The sequence below is a fragment of the Coniosporium apollinis genome (assembly GCF_000281105.1).
Source record: "Coniosporium apollinis CBS 100218 chromosome Unknown supercont1.36, whole genome shotgun sequence".
Taxonomy (NCBI): Eukaryota; Fungi; Ascomycota; class Dothideomycetes; genus Coniosporium; species Coniosporium apollinis.
In genome coordinates this window covers 51,272-68,980 of record NW_006913298.1, presented here as the reverse complement: position 1 = coordinate 68,980, position 17,709 = coordinate 51,272, and the positions used below count along the sequence as shown (strand labels likewise).

Below are 17,709 nucleotides of genomic sequence, written 5' to 3'. Positions count from 1 at the left end.
TACGCCTGTCGGTTTTTACGAAGGTGCTTGCAACGAAGTATCAATCCAGTCTCCTCGCTCCGGGACTCGAAGTGAACCGAGGAAGAACAGTTAATCACACTCTACCATTCTCAATCACGCGAAGCAAGGGACCGGAATGCCGTACTGTAGACCTGAATCAGCTGTCGTTCCACAGAGGATGGGCAGCGCCATTACTCACGTTAAGCGGGTCGTTAAACCTCAACTTCTTATCCAACCCACTGATTTCTCTCACCTCCTCCTCACCAAGGTCGAAGCTCACATTGTCCAGATTCTGCTTCAGCCGGTCCTGGCTCGCACTTTTCGGTATAACAGCCAGCCCCCTCTGCGTTGCCCACCGGAGCAGCACCTGCGCTGGCGTCTTTCCATGCTTCTCCGCCACTTTCTTAATCGTAGGGTGGTCAAAGAGCAGCGGCGTGTTATTTCCGAGCTCCATGCCCAGGTCCCGGAACGACTGGGGGCCAAACGACGAGTACGCCGTGACGGCGATGCCTTCGGCCTTGCACAGGTCTAGCAGGTTCTGTTGCACCAGGTACGGATGATGCTCGATTTGCAGCGTGGCCGGCCGGATTCGCGCGTACCGGAGCAGATCCAGCATCAGGGCGCCGCCATAATTGCTCACGCCAATGCTCCGCGTCAAACCCTGGTCGACTAAGTCTTCCATGGCGTGGTAGGTGCTCTCGAGGGTGGCCTTCCCGGGCGTTACTTTATCATCTTCGTCTGACCATCCGGGAGGATAGCGCACTGAGGGGTCGACGTATTTGAGCGATATGGGGAAGTGGATTACGTAGAGGTCGAAGTAGTCGAGGCCCCAGTCTTCGAGCTGCTTCTTGCAGATTGGCGCCACGCGCTCCGGGTCGTGGAAGGAGTTCCACAGCTTCGACACGATGAACAAATCAGAGCGTGTGCACAGGCCGTCTTTGATGGCGCGGCGGACGCCTTCGCCGGCTTCTTTTTCATTGCCGTAGTCTGTGGAGGTACGAAATGTCAGGAATGGGGGTCGGAGGAGGACTGAGTAGCGGGGAAAGATGGATTGGAGGAAGGATACGGGCGCGTATCTGGATTCTACGTACCGCAAGCACCATCGAAAAGCCTGTAGCCGACTTTGATAGCATTGTAGACGATGTCCGCGCAGTTGGCGTTATCCACCTTCCACAGGCCAAAGCCGACTTGAGGCATCTCGTGCCCACTGTTGAGCTTGATGGTGGGGCTGCTCATCGTGAAGGTCTTCCCAGCAGCAGTGGTGTCTAAGCGGATGCTGAACTTCGACAGTGAGGGTAGAGGAGGATTGGGATGCTTTCTGGTGGAGAAAGACGCAAGATCAGGTTGTCATCGTCTAATTCTAGTTATTCGAAAAAGGTTGATGTAGCTATGACGTAAGTTATCCTCCAGCAACGAACTTTCCCCGGATTGTGGAGCTGTGGAGCTGTGGATTTTAGCCGTTGTCCAAGGGCCGGCAAAAATGAACGCGGCGGGTTGTTATCAGCCGAAAACCCGCCGCGTTCATTTTTGCCGGCCCTTGGTCAGCCGCATGCGAGGATCCGCGCAACGCAGGACTCCTGAGCGACACTCCGCGAGTGGGAGATCAGGGACTTCGGCCCACACTCCGCGCCTCCAAGCCCGCGCTGGCAGATCTGGCGCGGAGAGTTGCTCATCGCTGCAGACTCCACATGTACACATCTCAATTTCGAATCGGTAAGATTGCGGGTACGAGCACTGGGGACCGCTGTATTGTCCTCCCTCTTCCGAAGCTAGAAGGACCCCAGACTCGGCCGCAGTCAGTGTGAAAGTGCCGCATCGCGGAGTATCGGAGCAAACGCCGATCAGAGGCTGTACAGACATAGACGACTATAAGTGGTCCTTAGGGTAGGTTGCCTCGGTGTTTCTACACTCACTGCTCTATCTTGTGTCGTTTGCCTATAATTTATTCACGAAAGCACACTTACTGCCTTCCATTCAGCTTGTGTATCCCGTAGATATACCACCTATCCGTTGATTCCATCAAGAGAATGGCGCCTCATGCGGAGCCTCAGTTTCGACTAAATGATGTGATGGGAACCAACAACAGCTTGACTAAGAAGGAGGCTGTAACCAGCACCACTGCTACTGAAACTTCCGAACCACGTCTCCGTACACCGAATCCATCATGCACGCTTCTTCGTGTGGCAGGCACATCGATAGTGGACCCGTCCGGAACACCTGTGATACTTAAGGGAGCGGGCCTCGGCGGCCACCTCAACATGGAGAATTTTATCACTGGCTACCCAGGTCACGAGCATGAACATCGTGCCGCGATGGCCTCCGTACTCGGCCCTCAGAAAGCTCAGTTCTTCTTCGATCGATTTCTTCATCACTTCTTCACCGAGTCTGACGCTGAGTTTTTCGCTTCATTGGGCCTGAACTGTATCCGCGTCCCCTTCAACTACCGCCACTTCCTCGATGACCAGCAACCCGGTGTGATCAAGCAATCCGGCTTTGATCTGCTTGACCGCATCGTCGGTATCTGTGGTAAATACAACCTTTACGTCATTCTCGACCTCCACGCCGTTCCTGGCGGACAGAACCAGGACTGGCACTCCGACAGCGGCCTATCCCGTGCGTTGTTTTGGGACTTCCGTGTCTTCCAGGATCAGGTAGTCGATCTCTGGGTCGAGATAGCAAACCACTACGCCGGTAACCCCGTCATTGCTGGCTACAACCCGCTCAACGAGCCCGCGGACCCAGAGCACGTCCGGCTGATAGCATGGTACGAGCGTGCTGAGAAGGCCATTCGTGCAGTGGACGCCGACCATATCCTTTTCATCGACGGCAACACATATGCTATGGACTTCTCACACTTTAACACCGTGCTTCCGAATACTGTATACGCATGTCATGACTACGCAATGCTGGGGTTTCCCATCCCGGGCCAAGCGCCCTATTCAGGCACGCAAGAGCAGAAAGCGAAGCTGAGGCGGCAGTTTGAGCGCAAAGTCAAGTTTATGCGCGAAAAGGGCGTGCCGATATGGAACGGAGAATTCGGGCCTGTATATGCCGATCCCAGAGCCGACAAGGATGCCGAGGTCACAGATCGCTCGAGGTTAGGCGTGTTAGAGGAACAGCTGAAAATCTATGCGGACAGCGATGTAAGCTGGAGTATCTGGCTCTATAAAGACATAGGATACCAGGGCATGGTATACCTTGACCCAGAGTCAGCGTACATGAAGCTTACCGCACCTTTCGTGGCGAAGAAGCAGAAGCTCGGTCTCGACTTCTGGGGCTGTATGGATAAAGAGGGAGTGAAAGATGTATACGGCCCGTTTATTCAAGGACTGAAGGCAATGGTACCGGAGCACCTGCTAGACAAGAAGTATCCAAAAATTTGGACGTTTGATCGTCAGGTAGAGAGGGTGGTGAGAGAGTGCTTACTCAGCGAGTATATGGGGTGGGAATTTGCGGAGTTGTTTAAGGGGAAGACAGAAGAGGAGCTGGAGGAGTTGGCGAGGAGCTTCAGATTTGAAGCATGTGTTAAAAGGACTGGATTGAACGATGTCTTGAGAGAGGATGCAGAGGCTTCGGAAGAAAGGGTTATGAATAGAGGATAGGCCTAGAGATATCATCGTTGTCCTGCAGTTACGAATTATACCGAACCGCTAGCCTGCAATGGAGAAAATATTGGTGATAGTCAGGAGCCGCTTTTGATCATAAGAACCAGGAAACTCTTCACTGTCCGAGTTTGCGGACACTAAACTCACTTTCAAAGGAAGCGAAGCCTCCACTCGTCCAGACGGAAGGTCTCTCAGCTGTGATATGGCCCACAAATGCGTGATTGCGTTCGAGAGATATTGTACATCGCGAAGTCATATGACATCCGAAACAGGGCGGCTCGCTCTCCGCACCCGCAGTTGAGATCAAGCGAACAGCTGAGGCAGTTAATTACCTAGATAGTCTGTTACCAGAATTGACCTCCTTAGCATTGCTCTCGGTTGGTTAGCAACACCGCTTTATCTAGTCGCTATAGGGCTTACGGAGTTGAACTCTACTCGATTATACTAACACCGTGAGCTTTTCAAATATTACTGTAACCTTAAACTATAAACGGCTAGCTAGCTTCTATATCCAGTTAGCGGGTTACCCGACCGTCTATATCGTCTAAGGGCGTGCTGAACGAGTCGGACACTTGGACCCTCGATCGCTGGACGGTCGGGCGATTGATAACACTGGATTTACACGACAAGTTCAAGAGACATTGCTCCAGACAGACTCGTGAACAATAATGGAACTAGTTACGACGGATACGATCTAGTATATCATAGAGTGGAGTTTGAGAAAGCAAACTGTGCACATCCTTAGGCTTGGGTGGACATTCACTCCTGATCAAGCATAAGACGACCACCTATAGTGGCATCCTTTTCTCATCCTTCCTCTCCTCGGGAAGCGGCGTGTCGGCGAACAAGCCAAGTCCATGCTCCGGCGGCCATCTATCTCCAAACACGGATGCCTTCTCCACCAAGCCGCGGATATGCTGCGACTCTTCAGGGGTGAGCTCCACGTGCATCGCCGCGAAGTTCTCCTCGATGTACTTTTTGGTGATAGTTCTGTTGTTATCGTCAGCAACTTCATAACCGCGTAGCTGGAGACTAGGAGACAGCACTCACCCAGGGATTGGAAAGATATCATCCCCTTGACTCAGCAGCCACGCTAGTGCTGCCTGACCAACAGTGACGCCTTTCTTGGTCGCAAGTTCCTTGATGGCCCCGACAAGCTCCATATTCTTGGGAAAGTTCTCCCTCGAGAAACGCGGGTAGAAGCGGCGAATGTCACCCTCCTCGAAGTCGTCCGGCCCCTGGATACCCCCACTGAGCAGGCCTCGAGAGAAGGGAGAGTATGCGACGACGGCGACGCCAAGCTCACGGCAGGTTGCCAGAAAGTTATGTTCAGGGGACTCAATCTCCGTCGTGAAGGCGCTGTATTCCATCTGGACGCACGCAATCGGGTGCACGGCATGGGCGCGTCGCAGGGTTGCCGAGGAGACTTCTGACAAACCGAGATATCGAATCTTGCCTTGTCTAAGACCAATGTCAGCTCTTGCCTGCCAACGATTGATGAAACTGATATTCCCTTCGTGTGTGTGTGTGTGTCTCCTCTTAAGATGAGAAAGCGAGACTCACTCCTTCAACGTGACCATCTCCGCCACAATATGCTCAATAGGGGTCGATCCATCGAGCCGATGGGGGTACCAGAGGTCAATTGTCTCCACCCCGAGTCTTTTGAGGCTTTTCCCACAGGCAATGGGCACATATGCGGCGTCGCCGCGGAATTCAAAACCCGTGGGAAGTTGGATGGCGCCGAACTTTGTGGCAAGGAAGATATCATTGCGCTTCTCGGGATTCGAGGCAAGCCATTTGCCGATGATAACCTCAGCATCGCCCTACAAGGAAAACTCCAGATTAGCAATCTATCGTATAAAGCAATGTAGAGCAACTAAAGTCCTGGTCTTACATAGTAGTCACTGGTGTCCCAGAAAGTACATCCGAGTTCATACGCGCGATTAAGAAGGGCAAGACGCTCAGGATCAGGAATGGGAGCTGTCGTTCGCGAGCAGGGAAACCCCAACCCCATGGTACCGAAGCCAATCCGTGGCACCAGAGGTCCATTTCTACCCAATGGCCGTAGTACGGGCGAGGCGGATTCCATGTTGTTGGCAACGTGCGTGCAGAGCGGATGATAACCAAGGCGAGGCTCTTGTTCAACGGTGTAACGGAGCGTGTAGATGATAACTATTGAAGCCAACGGAGCGTTGGATATGTTGCTTATATACAACTCGCTCGTATGTGTCGGTCGAGGACGTATGGCTCGAAGTCCGCGCTGGCTCGGATTGAGCTCCGCAGCTAAAAGGCGGACTTTACAAGATGCAAAGTCCGCCAACGGCTAGAGGCAGCAGCGGTGGCATTTACGGACCCGGAAATGTACCTTGTCTTTCGGCTTCATTTCCGGGGATGAACCTTTTTGTCTCGTCTACTCCCATGTAACTGTTGTGACCTATTAGCACCATTCAGACGTGGAGCTTCTAGTCTACTTACACGCTCAAAAGGATCTCGGCAAACTCGTCTACATCCTCGCCTCTTCCATAGTCGAGAAAATTGCCGAATGAGTAGTTGTTTATCATGTAATGAGGCTTTTCTTTCCACATGCGATCAAACATGAACGAAGAATTCGCTTCCCACAGATGACGGGAAAGCGTCCAGCGGTGAACATAGGCCCACGGACCTGGGTCATCTGCTTTTCTGTCAGCTCAGAACCAGAACATAAAAAGGGAAGGCTGTAACCTGTGCACCCCGAATCGGTCATTGTTTCATAAAGCGTTATGACGGAGTATGCCATTACAATAGTTCTTCGCACACATTCGGCGAAAATCCACCGCTGACAGCCGCAAGGCTGGTAAGCAAGGATACCCTGAGCGATCGTGGCGAGCACTCACCTCCCACTCAATTCTTAGGGGCTGCTTTCTCACCACACCATTCTCGAACTCCGCCAATTCCCCCAAATGCCCACGCATCCGGCACAAGTCACCTAGCCATGTTTGCAGCAGCGGCATATCTTTCTCACCTTGTGCGCGCAGAATGATATCGCCATCAAACAGGCGGATTATCTGGTACAGGAAGAGCGTCTGGGCACGGGCGAGCTTCTCGGCCGGCGTTGGTACGACACGGCCGGCTTCGGTGTCGACGAGTTCCCGTATGCTGCTGTGCAGCACCCGCATAACCATAGCTGTGTTTGCTTCTGTGCGGTTCGTGTAGAGGACATTGGCGGTGAAGCACGACAGGATGCATTGTGGTGCATGGTCTCTGTAGAGGTAGCGGTGCAGGAAAGGCGTGGCGTTGCGTGTGGCGACGTCAGTCGTAAAACCCTTGATACGGGCTACAATGTAGTGTAGCGGTGTTTGAGGGTCATAGAGATGCCACGGCTCAATATGCTCCTGGCCAAAAGCTGTTAAAAAAAGTATCCAAAGGCACGTGTTGAACAATTGGGAGCGACGACAGAATGTCCCATACAGAGGATGGTGGAATCGAGACTCACACAAAAGCAAGCCATCTTCTGATAGGCCGTTATGATTTCTTCATTAGCCGGACTGCTTGGGCGCTCGGTGATAGACCCCTGATCCAATGGGGCAAGCCATTGGTCCCGGGCTGGACTGCTATCATTGCCCATCAAACCCATGAAAGGGTCCATGGGAATGTCGCCGGTACTATCAGCATCAATCACTAGGTAACTATAAGTGTTTTCAGCGGCAGCGGCGGCAGCGTCTGGTTGAGAATCCATGGGCATGATCCCGAGGTAGTCCACGTCGAGCGTCAGGCCAGCTGTAAAGAAAGAACATGCGGGACTTCCTAACGATGATCTCTCCGCGTAGCTAGAGGTCTCAGCGTCGTGCTGGGCAGATCGGCTAACCGCTCTAGTCTTTGTGTATACGCAAGGAATCTTCTTCTCCGCACATCTAGAGCATATCGGCGTCCGCCTATCGCATCGCCGCTTAGCCTGGACACAACTGTTGCAATTCTTTTGTCTCGATGCCGGCGTGCCGGTTATGGCCGTGGATTCATTCATCGCGTCTAACTAGTCCGTATCGGTGCTGTAGAGTAGAATACGTGCTTCGTGGAGGAAAAGCCGAGAGAATGCACGCGGAGATTCTGACGGTGTGGTGGTCGGAAGAGGGTTCCACAACTCCGCCAGAAAGGCCCCACTCCGGCCGCCACCCAAGTCCGCCAAACTCCGCCCACCAAACACGTCCATGAGCCGTGGAACCTGTTTTCGTTTCTAGCACATGGATTGCTGATGATGCGCTGGATCGGAGCGACATTGGCCGGGCGATGAAGATTGGAGAAAGAATCGCAGTGATGACTGAGCCGTTCGGGCGGCTACTTGGCAAAGAAGATGGCGAAGGGGCGGACACAGGTGCTCGGACGGAGATCTTTACCGTTAGTTCTATTTACTACACCCTTACGCGTGACTACGATCCGTGCAAGACGTTTAAGGTAAGGCTAGTAAGGTTTAATTATATTTATATTGGGCGAGTTACCGGGCGAGAGGAGGCGTTGAACGCTAGCGGCATTGAATATAGCCTTTTAGTATCAAGAGGCATGCGATGGAGCTTTAGTATTTTAGTATTAAATAGGCACACCCAGTTGTATTAAATCATTACACGCGATACAGCACCTCCCCGTGCACTACTACAAACCATCCATCCTCCTCCCACTCGAACGCATCCCATGCCTCTGCTATCCTCTCTAGATCCTCCTGCCCCGCAATGCCACTTTCAATCGCCTTTCCCCGAAACCCACTTCCTCTTACCCTTTCCTTCCATGTCCCGCACCAGAAAGCCTTCTCCTCAGGCGAGCTGAAGCACCACGTACTCGCCCCCACCGTAACGCCTCCTACTTCAAATCCCGCCAGCCTCGCCAATTCCTTCAGCCTGCGCCCCGTATCCGGCATCCCGCCCGTCCACTTCGCGACTTTAAGGTACGTATCACACCAGGTGTCGAGACCGGCGGAGGGCGGATACCATACGGACGCCGCAATATCCGCCTCACGCGCCCCCACAAGCCCGCCAGGCTTCGCAACCCGCCGCATCTCCTTGAGCGCTTGGACAGGGTCGCCGAGGTGCTGGAGCACCTGATGCACGTGTACGACGTCGAAACTCGCCTCTGGGAAGTCCAAGGCGTAGATATCCCCGACAGCAAAAGTGACGTTATCGAGATGGCGTTCATTAGCACATGCCCGTGCCTGTTCGAGGACGCTGTCTGTACTGTCTATACCGGTGACATGGCCTTGCGGGACGAGGGATGCGAGATCGCATGTTATTGTGCCTGGGCCGCAGCCTATGTCGAGAATTCTCATTGAAGACGTGAGATGTGGGAGCAGGTAGGCGCAGGAGTTTTCTGCTGTGCGCGCTGAGTGGGCACGGATGACAGAGGGACTGTGGCCATGAATATAGGAGGGAGCTTTGGGATCGTCTGGAGACATTGTAGAAAAATCACCATTAAGTAGAGAATAAAAGTACTATTGTTGATAATATAGAGCTTGCAAGTTGTACCACGTAGGGAGCTGCTGTTAGGATGGAGAAACCTCGGCCAGAGGTTCAGCTAGCTAGTTAGATAACTAAAACGTAGAGCTTCATCTCAGGATTGTATTATAAAGAGCACTACATTCTTATTTCAGCTAAATATACTATTTTACTAAATAGATATAGTATTATGTATATATATATATGCTAGCATCTTCTAGAGAATAGTAGCAGCTAGCTATACTACTATATTACTATTCTCTACTAACTCTACGTTTAGGCTATTTCTTTGCACTTAATCTATTCTATTAATAGTAGTTAGCATCGCATAATATCTAGCTCTTACTAGCTATTCTTTTGCCTCATACTAGCTCCGCTAGTACCGTCTTATAAAGTTGTAATAAGCATCTAGCGCCAAACGACTAAAGGGTAGATCTATTTATTGCTAAGCTCGTGCTCACATCTCTATCTTCAACACGGGGAAGAAATCCAACAGGCACTTCTCTCCTTTCGGAATAAGCAGAAAATGGTCTGTAACCTCCATATCATGTGCCCCAATATCCTTACTCAGCCTTACGTTATACCTAGATACAAGTGTCGCGAGCATGACTCTAAGTTCAAGCAACCCCATAGCCTGCCCAATGCAAGTCCGCGGTCCCTTTGTGAATGGCATATAGAGTTGCTTCATTTTCTCGGTTCCACCAACGCCATCGGCCGTGATCCAGCGGTGTGGCGAGAAGGATTCAGGGTCGGGAAAGTAGGTTGGATTTCTATGGGAGGTCCAGGAAGGCACTGAGACGACGGTCTGGAATAGAGTAAGTCGATCAGTTTGTATTGTAGGAAGACGTAGGTTTTGTTGTGTGATTGAGGCTCACCTTCTCAGGAACGAAATACCCCTCCATCATCCTCCCACCCGGTGGCGCGGTTCTCATGAGACCTGCAGGAACAGGCGAATGCTTACGCAATGTTTCCTGAATAACTGCATTCAAGAGGGGGAGATTGACAAGATCCTTATGGTCCGGTACCCCCGACATAGGTGGAAGCGGAATCTTTCTTAGTTCCTCACGAAGCTCATCTTGCAGTTCAGGATGCTGCGCTAATTCCCAGAACATGTACGTCAGGGCTATAGCGGCTGTGTCGGTGGCTGCGAAAGTAAGGTTGCTAATCTCGCCCGATATCTGTTCGTCAGTCAACCCTCCGTCACTGTCTTCCTTGCGGATAAGTTTCGTGAGAAGATCTTTCCTTTGCAGGCTACGTCCGTAACGTTGTAGGTAGTCCTGGAAAGCGTCCGCGCCATATTCGTAGATGCGGTCGTCAGCGGTAAAGAAATGCTGCAGCTTCTTGCTGGGACTCTGTCGCAACAGCCAGGTTAAGATTGGGAATCTGCCTTGGAGATCCCACACGATAAAGGCAGAATCCAAATCAGCGACATAACTAGGCGCTTCGTCGCAGTCTAGGCCGCCGAACGGCTTTCCTAAGAAGGATTCACCCGCAACATCAAAAGCAAACATGCGGAACCAATGTCTCGCATTAACAGGTCCATCCTTGCGGCGTTTCTCAATGGCCATGACTAGTTTCTGGACATGCTTGTGAATATGCGGCTCCATCTCATTGACGCTCTGCTGGGAGAAGGCATGGTTCAGCAGCTTCCTCCTCTGCCTGTGCTCGGCCGGATCCCGCATGTTGAAGACACCACCCCTCGTCATGTTCGCGTACCATGGCGCCTTACGGAATTCGGAGTGATGGGAAGCGTAGATTGTTTCGACTGCATCGATGGTGTTGAAGGAGAGTTCGTTGGGAGCGATGCAGACTACTGGGCCGTATCTTTTGTGCAAGGCGTGGACTGTCGTTGTCCGCTTGCCTGCGAGTTCGATAAACAACAGCCAGTTGCCCGTTAGTTTCGCGATAAGAGGGCCGGGAACGTGGCGGAGGGAGGAGAGGAAGACGGCGTAGAAGATCTGTGGCAGGGTTTGTCAGTCCGTATACAGAGCAATTATCGGTGTGCGATGGAGGACTGAAATCAAGGGAAGAAGGAGCCTGATAAAGATATGCTAAGGAAGGAAGACTAGCCCGCCAAGCTACATATATAATGCACAGTCCAGAGGCAGCAAGTAGATGCAGGCGGTTGTTCCAATCTGTGTACATGTTGTCGGTTCCAACGTCAGCTTAAGAGTACGTCGATAACCTCAGCTGCAAGCGGACACAAAGGAAAAACGACGAGGAGCAAAACAAAAGCCGGCATTCCAAGCATTTTGGGGACCGTGGGGCTTTCAAGACGGTTAGTGCCTTTGGAGACGGACGAGCGACCTTTCGGCTTGCAGAAGCGGGGGATAAGCCAAGCAGGCTCTGTGACAGCTGAGATAGTAAAACACCCAGAGTAACTAGTGGAGCTTTCCGGACGCCTATCACACCTATCACGCCTATCATGTCTGTCGGAACAGTTAAGGTTGACAAGCGGTGCGGCCTGGCCAGGGTCGACAGTGTTAAAATAGCTGCCCCGCAGTTCCCGTTTCCCCCCGTCCGCATCTACAGGGGCAGACAAGGGATCTCAGTGGAAGGTCAGATCCCGACATGCTGAGCGAGTAATATATGCGCTTAGGCGGCAAATATCTCTACGCCAGTTTCCATTTCTATGGTCGGGTACATAGCTGTCTTGTTTGCTCCTTCCAACCCGTCCTTGTTGTTTGTTCTTGTCCTCAAGCATAGGAGATCGTTTCGATAAACGACGGGCGATAGCGCAATCTTTCTCTAACATGAGCGCCCAGCCAGCCGACGAATCAATCCAAGAAGATGCACAATACATCGAAATCGACGACGCTGTATCCGACTCAGCATTCGGCGAAGGCACGTCAGTCCTTTCCGCCTCCATCACATCCAGCATCCAAGCCTACCGTGTCGAAAACGGTCGCCGCTACCACGCCTTCAAAGACGGGTCATATTTCTTTCCAAATGACGAGAAGGAAAACGACCGGCTTGACATGCAGCATGCACTATTCCTAAAATCTTGCAAGAATCAATTGTACCTCGCCCCGATCCGGGACAACGTCCAGCATGTTCTTGATCTCGGGACAGGGACTGGAATTTGGGCCCTCGACTTTGCAGACACTCACCCCTCCGCTGAAGTCATTGGAACTGATCTTTCGCCCATTCAACCCTCTTGGGTCCCCCCGAACTTGAAGTTCATCATCGACGATTGCGAAGACGAATGGCTATTCAAGCAGAAGTTCGATTTTATCCACGCGCGCATGATGTGCGGAAGTCTGCAAGACTGGCCACGCTTCATTGAACAGAGCTACGAAAACCTTGAGCCAGGCGGATGGCTGGAACTGCAGGACATAAACATGCCGTTTCTGAGCGATGACGGTTCGCTGACTCCCAACACAGCCTTATGGAAATGGAGCAATCATCTCCTGGAAGCAGGAAAGAAGCTGGGGAGACCCGTAAATGCGGCGGAGCAATACAAGAAATGGATGGAGGCGGCAGGTTTCGTGGATATCCACGAGGAAGTGCACAAGTGGCCGCAGAACCCGTGGGCAAAGCACCCTCGGCAGAAAGAAATTGGGCTTTGGACCATGACGGATATGCTCGAGGGATTGCATGGACTAAGCATGGGTCCGTTTACGAGGGCGTCGATCATGAACCCGGAGGAGGTTGAGGTTTTCTTGGCGGACGTGAGGAGGGATATTAAGAATCCCAAGATCAGGTCTTATTGGAGCATGTGAGTTCTTCCCTGCATCTTGTTCTTGAGTGGCATGGTTCTTAATAGATCTCCCCCACAGATACTTCGTCTACGGCAGGAAACTGGACAGTAAATAAAGACGTCCTTTTACGTTTGTCTACCGCTGCACCACGAAGTGTATAGAGAAGATCGTTGGAGGAAGCTGGGCGGGTTTCTTCTTTTGATCAGTAAAGGAAATTGTAAGGGAAGCTGTTTGAAATATCGATAGACAATGCTAGAAGATACAGTAAAAGCATAGCTCTTTTCCTAGTGGCGCTACTTCTAGATTAGACAATAGTTACCTTACGAAGTTAACGCTTGGACTGATGGCTATTACCTGTGATGGAAGATGGAAGGGCGGCGTGTAAGTTGAGCTGAGAGCGACCGGGGCGGTACCTAGCACGTCTCAACACATACGCATCCGACGTGGGACGGTGAATTGAGGAATATCTTCGTTGACATGGAGTCATGCGCACTGCTAACGGTGTCTGGCAGTCCCTATATCTATTTACAAAACCGTAGAGTAGAGATGACCATCCCCTGATTAGGGACAGCTTTTCAAGATTATCGTTAACCGAACCTCCTACATGAAGCGGGATAACTCGTCCGCTCCTCCATCCGCCTTCCGATTTTCCGGTGGAAGAATTCGAAGGCTCCGTCCACGCGGAAAACTTGAAGACATTGATCAGCATGGCCTCATAATGCTCGGTAGGGCCGCTGCCGCCGCATCGGCAACCGTGGGGTGAACCTAACTATCTCGGACCAGGGACAATTCTCAAAGATAGTCTTCGACGCCTGGGTGGATGCAGGCCTGGGTGGTTTTGCCATATTTCGTCATAACCGTACAAGAGCCGAATTCCTCTAGTGAATAGTGTCCCTACACCGAAACGGCTGCCGTGTCCTAACGAAAAGCAACATGAGTGTTCCCCAAGACATGAGATTACCGGTGTGGACGGAAGAGATGACCGTGGAAAAATTGGTATATTTTCTCCGCTGGCGCTGCACTAATCTCTGCAACAATCTCTGCTCCAAAACCTGTTCCGTTCTGACGGAAGGCATGCGTTGTAGTGCGTGAAACACCCTCGCTGCCGTTTCAGGACAGGGGCTATATCCGTGGAACGATTACAATGTGGTTCCGCTGATGCTGCGCCAAAGTCTGCTTAGCTCTGCGGACAATATCCTCCGCAGATATCAGTCATTGCAGTTCCGTGTCCATATGAGAAAGATCTCGTAAGTTGAGCCTTATCCAGAATGGGTTCGATGCCGCGTTCAAGATTGAGGCACGTAGTCTCCAGCCTTACTTCATGACACTGTCTGAGCTGCCGTTGGAGCTTGTTCGCGGTGTTGGCTTCGGACTCGGTGGATAAGCCGGTATGGTTCGACGATGCGTGAGTAACAGCCGCAGAATCATCCACCTGGTTGGGTAAGCGATGCGGATGATACAGACAGCTCAATGGGTGAGACAAGCTTATGGTCACCTATCTGGTGTGAGACGGTAGCGGACGAGGGACCGAGGAGGGTTCGCGGCGGATGTTCGTACTGCAGGCAATGATCACACACCACCCTTGAGTTCCACCTTTCATCCCCCATACATCCCTCTCGCGCCACAATCTTGCCATTGTATTTGCCGGTCTCCGTGGTGTTGCCGAGATCAACGTCTTTCCGTATGGCCGCAATCTGTTCTACCGAACAGAGTGAGACCTTCCGGTGGTACACAGACAAAACGGGATATGGCGTGCAAGGCGTGTAAATTATCGAAGGCGAGAGCATTTATGGATGGTATGGAACACATTAGCTGCGAGATATAGTGGACCGTGGACGTTGGGCATGTGTGGAAGAACTTCCGTTGGAGTGCGCCAGAAATTCTGCCGGGCTTAGCGGATAGCTTCTTGCGCAGGGCATAGAAAGTGGTCGGCTTTGGAAATGGTTTCATTAGCGGAACGGCGGCTATTGAGGCGCACGAAAACTTCTGCCGCCGTTCGAGGACGATACTCCATTCCAGTGCGTGAAAGGCTCTCGCGTTTGGAAGGGGGCGGTTTGCACGATGACCGCGGCGTGATTAACTTTTCTCGAGGTTGTGTCGGAGCCGGTATTCAGCGTGTGTTGAAGCTAGTGATCGAGACTACCCCACGCTATGTACCACCTGCTCTATGCCGCGTTGTCTAAGCGTGTGGGAGTTGGAGCTTGTTTGAGACTGTTTTCGGCCGGAGATACGATACGATAGGTTGACAAAGTTTGACACGGTTTCCTTTACCTTTTATCTGAAACTGGGCGGAAAGACTAAAGGAGGATGATGGTCGATGACTTATCGCACGAGGAGAAGTGTACGACCGATAGAGGGGCCTGTTAGCACAATTGGTTCGATAAGTACTGCAGACGTAGAGCCTTTCTCGGCAACGATGGCGTAAGAGGGGATCGCGAAGAGGTTCTGTTGTGGAGAGGCGGATATGGTAAGGCTGATCTCCGATGTGAAGGTCAGAGGCACTATAGTGGATGCAAGTCAAAACACAACTATTGAATGTCCTCCACCATCACCTGCTTCGAACCTCCCTGCCCCACCTAAGCCGGCATCCGCGGTCATTTATATCGACATCTGCCTCGGCTGAGCTGGCCGCACCTTACGGCAAGAGGGAGAGGCAACGAGCTGCAGGCCAGGAAGGCCTGCGAGACATGGGAAGTTCAGAGTCTGTGGACGGAGAATCCTATAGTATGGAGTTACAGCTCTGTGGGCGCGGCACCTTGACAGGCACACACGGCTCCGTAACAACGAAAGCCGTCAACAAGTCTGCGATGAGGAACGCGGATAACCATGTCGAAAAGCCTGAAGCTGAGAGGAAAACACGAGAGTATCTGGAAATGCTTGAGTGGACAGAGAATATCTCCTCCCACAGGCGGTGGTGCCTTGAAGTCTTTACTCGCCCCAGGTACTAAATATTCGTACTCACGCCGCAATCTGTAGGCTACTAGCCTCCAACTCCTTCAGTACCCCAACATCCCCCTCCCCCAGATCCTCCAATCCCTTAAATCCCTCCTCAACGACCCACTTCTGCCCGCCACTCCTAAACAACACCTCACACGCCTTCCCCACAACCAACAACCCCGGCGGCCGACTCCCTTCCTCCTCAACCGCCGCACACACGTACTCTAACGTCGTTCTGATAACCCTCTGATCCGGGCAGCTCGCGCGCTCCAAAACCGCACAAGGCGTTTCCTTGGGCCACTTCTTGTCTTCGCAGACCAGGCTGTCCACCAGAGCGCCGAGTCGATGCAACGCCATCAGGAACACTACCGTCCTGCTCTCCACATAAGTCGGCGGATCCGGTGCAGCGCCTTTTCGCCCCGTGCCCGTACAGATCAGGACCTGGTCCGCAACGGCACGATGGGTAGCGGGAATAGCTGCGAAGAGCGGGGCGGACAGTGCGGAGGTGATGCCGGGCAACACAGTCGGCACAAACCCCTTGCTTCTAAAGAAATCGAACTCTTCCGCGCCGCGGCCGTAGATGTAGGGATCACCCTGTTTGAGCCTCAAGACAACTTTGCCAGCACGAAGGCCCTCGAGACCAAGCTGGAGCAGCTCTTCCTGCGCCGTATCGGCGTTGCCGGGGAACTTGCGCGCGATATGGACAGTCGTGCGGCGGGGGACAAGTTCGAGAACAGCGGCAGGAACGAGCTTGTCTGCAAGAATGAGATCGGCAGAAAGAATGGCTTTGTGAGTTGCGCGTGTGAGAAGGTCTGGGTGGCCTGGTCCGGAACCCGCGAGTATGATCCTGCCCTGGCTTCGCCTTGACCTGGTATCCACTACCGCAGGGTCGAGGCCCGAGTTGTTGCTGCTGCTGCTGTACGAGCGCAGCACGGCCTCAACGTCCTCGTCTGTGATGTTCGCCAATCGCCTCAGCGGCCAGTACTCGCAGATCTGTGCCAGCCACCTCAGGCGTCTTGTCCGCGCGGCCTCGGCGTCCTCGGGTGTCACGAGCTTATTAAACGCTGCATTCTGTCCCGCGTCGTCCTCCTCGGCCTCCAGATCGGGCTCGCCCTCAAGCTCGAGTTGTGCCTTATGATCCTCCTCCCAGATGCGCCTCCTCATTGTACCGAGGCGATTAACGGCGTCACCTAGACGCGGTGGTAGGGAGGATGCGATCTCGCGCCGGATACGGGCGGAGAGTTTACATCCCTTACCGGAGGTTGTGACGCCGATCTGGAGTGGGCCGTCGGAGTGGGTAGATAGGAGGGTAAAGGTGCAGAGGGCGGGCGCGTCGGCGACATTGACGGGGATCCTGAGCCGCCTACACAGCGTCGAAATGTGTGCTGCGAGCGGCTGACGACCGGACAGTGTGACGAAGACAGCGTCAACCACGCGGTCAACATCCGGCCTTCCCAATGTCGTCAGATCGGTGTCCTGGAAGGTACGCTCGATCCGTGAGACTCTGCCCTCGTCTATACGCTTCTGCAGGCCATAGTGTATGCTGTCGGCTTCGGGAGCAATGATTATGGGCGTTGCGCCGACCTCGAGAGAGCGGGTGCAGCGGGCACCGGCGAGGGGGTTGGAGCCGATTATCAGGTGGATGTGGGAAGTGCTGTCAACTGCGGTGAGCAGAGCGGGCGTCATTACGGGCGGCGGAGGTTCGACGCGGTGTGGCGGGAGCTTAGTGTAGACTTCGCAGTAGGGACACAGCGGTGTCGACAATGAGCGATTGAATGTAAGAATTGCAGCGATGCGGGAGTGCAGATAAAGAGATAAAACTGGCAGTCTAAAGGGGTATCTACCATGCAAATCGGAACTCCTCAAACTCCAAGGACTGTACAAAGGGAAAAGCAGGAGCAAGTGAAAGATAAGAGCAGAGAATTACCAATGGCCGAGGAATTTGAAGTTTTGCCGCAGCGCGATTGCGTCTTCAGCCCTATCGATAACAACGCTCAACCGCCCAACCGG

At 52.8% G+C, this 17,709-nt stretch overlaps 8 protein-coding genes across 8 annotated transcripts; 2 read left to right on the top strand and 6 right to left on the bottom strand.

The window, feature by feature from the left end:
* Positions 1–157: 157 nt before the first annotated feature.
* Positions 158–1,236, bottom strand: W97_06771 (NAD(P)H-dependent D-xylose reductase xyl1; the record flags this gene model as incomplete). The annotated part of the gene is made up of 2 exons (XM_007784755.1): positions 158–987; positions 1,092–1,236. 2 exons carry the CDS (start codon positions 1,234–1,236, stop codon positions 158–160), a joined length of 975 nt encoding a protein of 324 aa, XP_007782945.1.
* Positions 1,237–2,258: 1,022 nt separating this feature from the next.
* W97_06770 (uncharacterized protein) lies at positions 2,259–3,602 on the top strand (the record flags this gene model as incomplete). Its single annotated transcript, XM_007784754.1, has 1 exon — positions 2,259–3,602. One exon carries the CDS (start codon positions 2,259–2,261, stop codon positions 3,600–3,602), a length of 1,344 nt encoding a protein of 447 aa, XP_007782944.1.
* A 791-nt stretch (positions 3,603–4,393) lies between these two features.
* Positions 4,394–5,694, bottom strand: W97_06769 (uncharacterized protein; the record flags this gene model as incomplete). Its single annotated transcript, XM_007784753.1, has 4 exons — positions 4,394–4,595; positions 4,656–5,066; positions 5,169–5,428; positions 5,500–5,694. 4 exons carry the CDS (start codon positions 5,692–5,694, stop codon positions 4,394–4,396), a joined length of 1,068 nt encoding a protein of 355 aa, XP_007782943.1.
* A 256-nt stretch (positions 5,695–5,950) lies between these two features.
* On the bottom strand, positions 5,951–7,326 carry W97_06768 (uncharacterized protein; the record flags this gene model as incomplete). Its single annotated transcript, XM_007784752.1, has 4 exons — positions 5,951–6,029; positions 6,081–6,276; positions 6,607–6,976; positions 7,078–7,326. The coding sequence occupies 4 exons, from the start codon at positions 7,324–7,326 to the stop codon at positions 5,951–5,953; spliced, it is 894 nt and encodes a 297-aa protein (XP_007782942.1).
* An 870-nt stretch (positions 7,327–8,196) lies between these two features.
* W97_06767 (uncharacterized protein) lies at positions 8,197–9,021 on the bottom strand (the record flags this gene model as incomplete). Its single annotated transcript, XM_007784751.1, has 1 exon — positions 8,197–9,021. The coding sequence occupies one exon, from the start codon at positions 9,019–9,021 to the stop codon at positions 8,197–8,199; it is 825 nt and encodes a 274-aa protein (XP_007782941.1).
* Positions 9,022–9,518: 497 nt separating this feature from the next.
* Positions 9,519–11,206, bottom strand: W97_06766 (uncharacterized protein; the record flags this gene model as incomplete). The annotated part of the gene is made up of 3 exons (XM_007784750.1): positions 9,519–9,866; positions 9,937–11,019; positions 11,144–11,206. 3 exons carry the CDS (start codon positions 11,204–11,206, stop codon positions 9,519–9,521), a joined length of 1,494 nt encoding a protein of 497 aa, XP_007782940.1.
* A 608-nt stretch (positions 11,207–11,814) lies between these two features.
* W97_06765 (uncharacterized protein) lies at positions 11,815–12,783 on the top strand (the record flags this gene model as incomplete). The annotated part of the gene is made up of 1 exon (XM_007784749.1): positions 11,815–12,783. The coding sequence occupies one exon, from the start codon at positions 11,815–11,817 to the stop codon at positions 12,781–12,783; it is 969 nt and encodes a 322-aa protein (XP_007782939.1).
* Positions 12,784–15,720: 2,937 nt separating this feature from the next.
* On the bottom strand, positions 15,721–17,385 carry W97_06764 (uroporphyrin-III C-methyltransferase; the record flags this gene model as incomplete). The annotated part of the gene is made up of 1 exon (XM_007784748.1): positions 15,721–17,385. The coding sequence occupies one exon, from the start codon at positions 17,383–17,385 to the stop codon at positions 15,721–15,723; it is 1,665 nt and encodes a 554-aa protein (XP_007782938.1).
* Between the last annotated feature and the right edge of the window lie 324 nt (positions 17,386–17,709).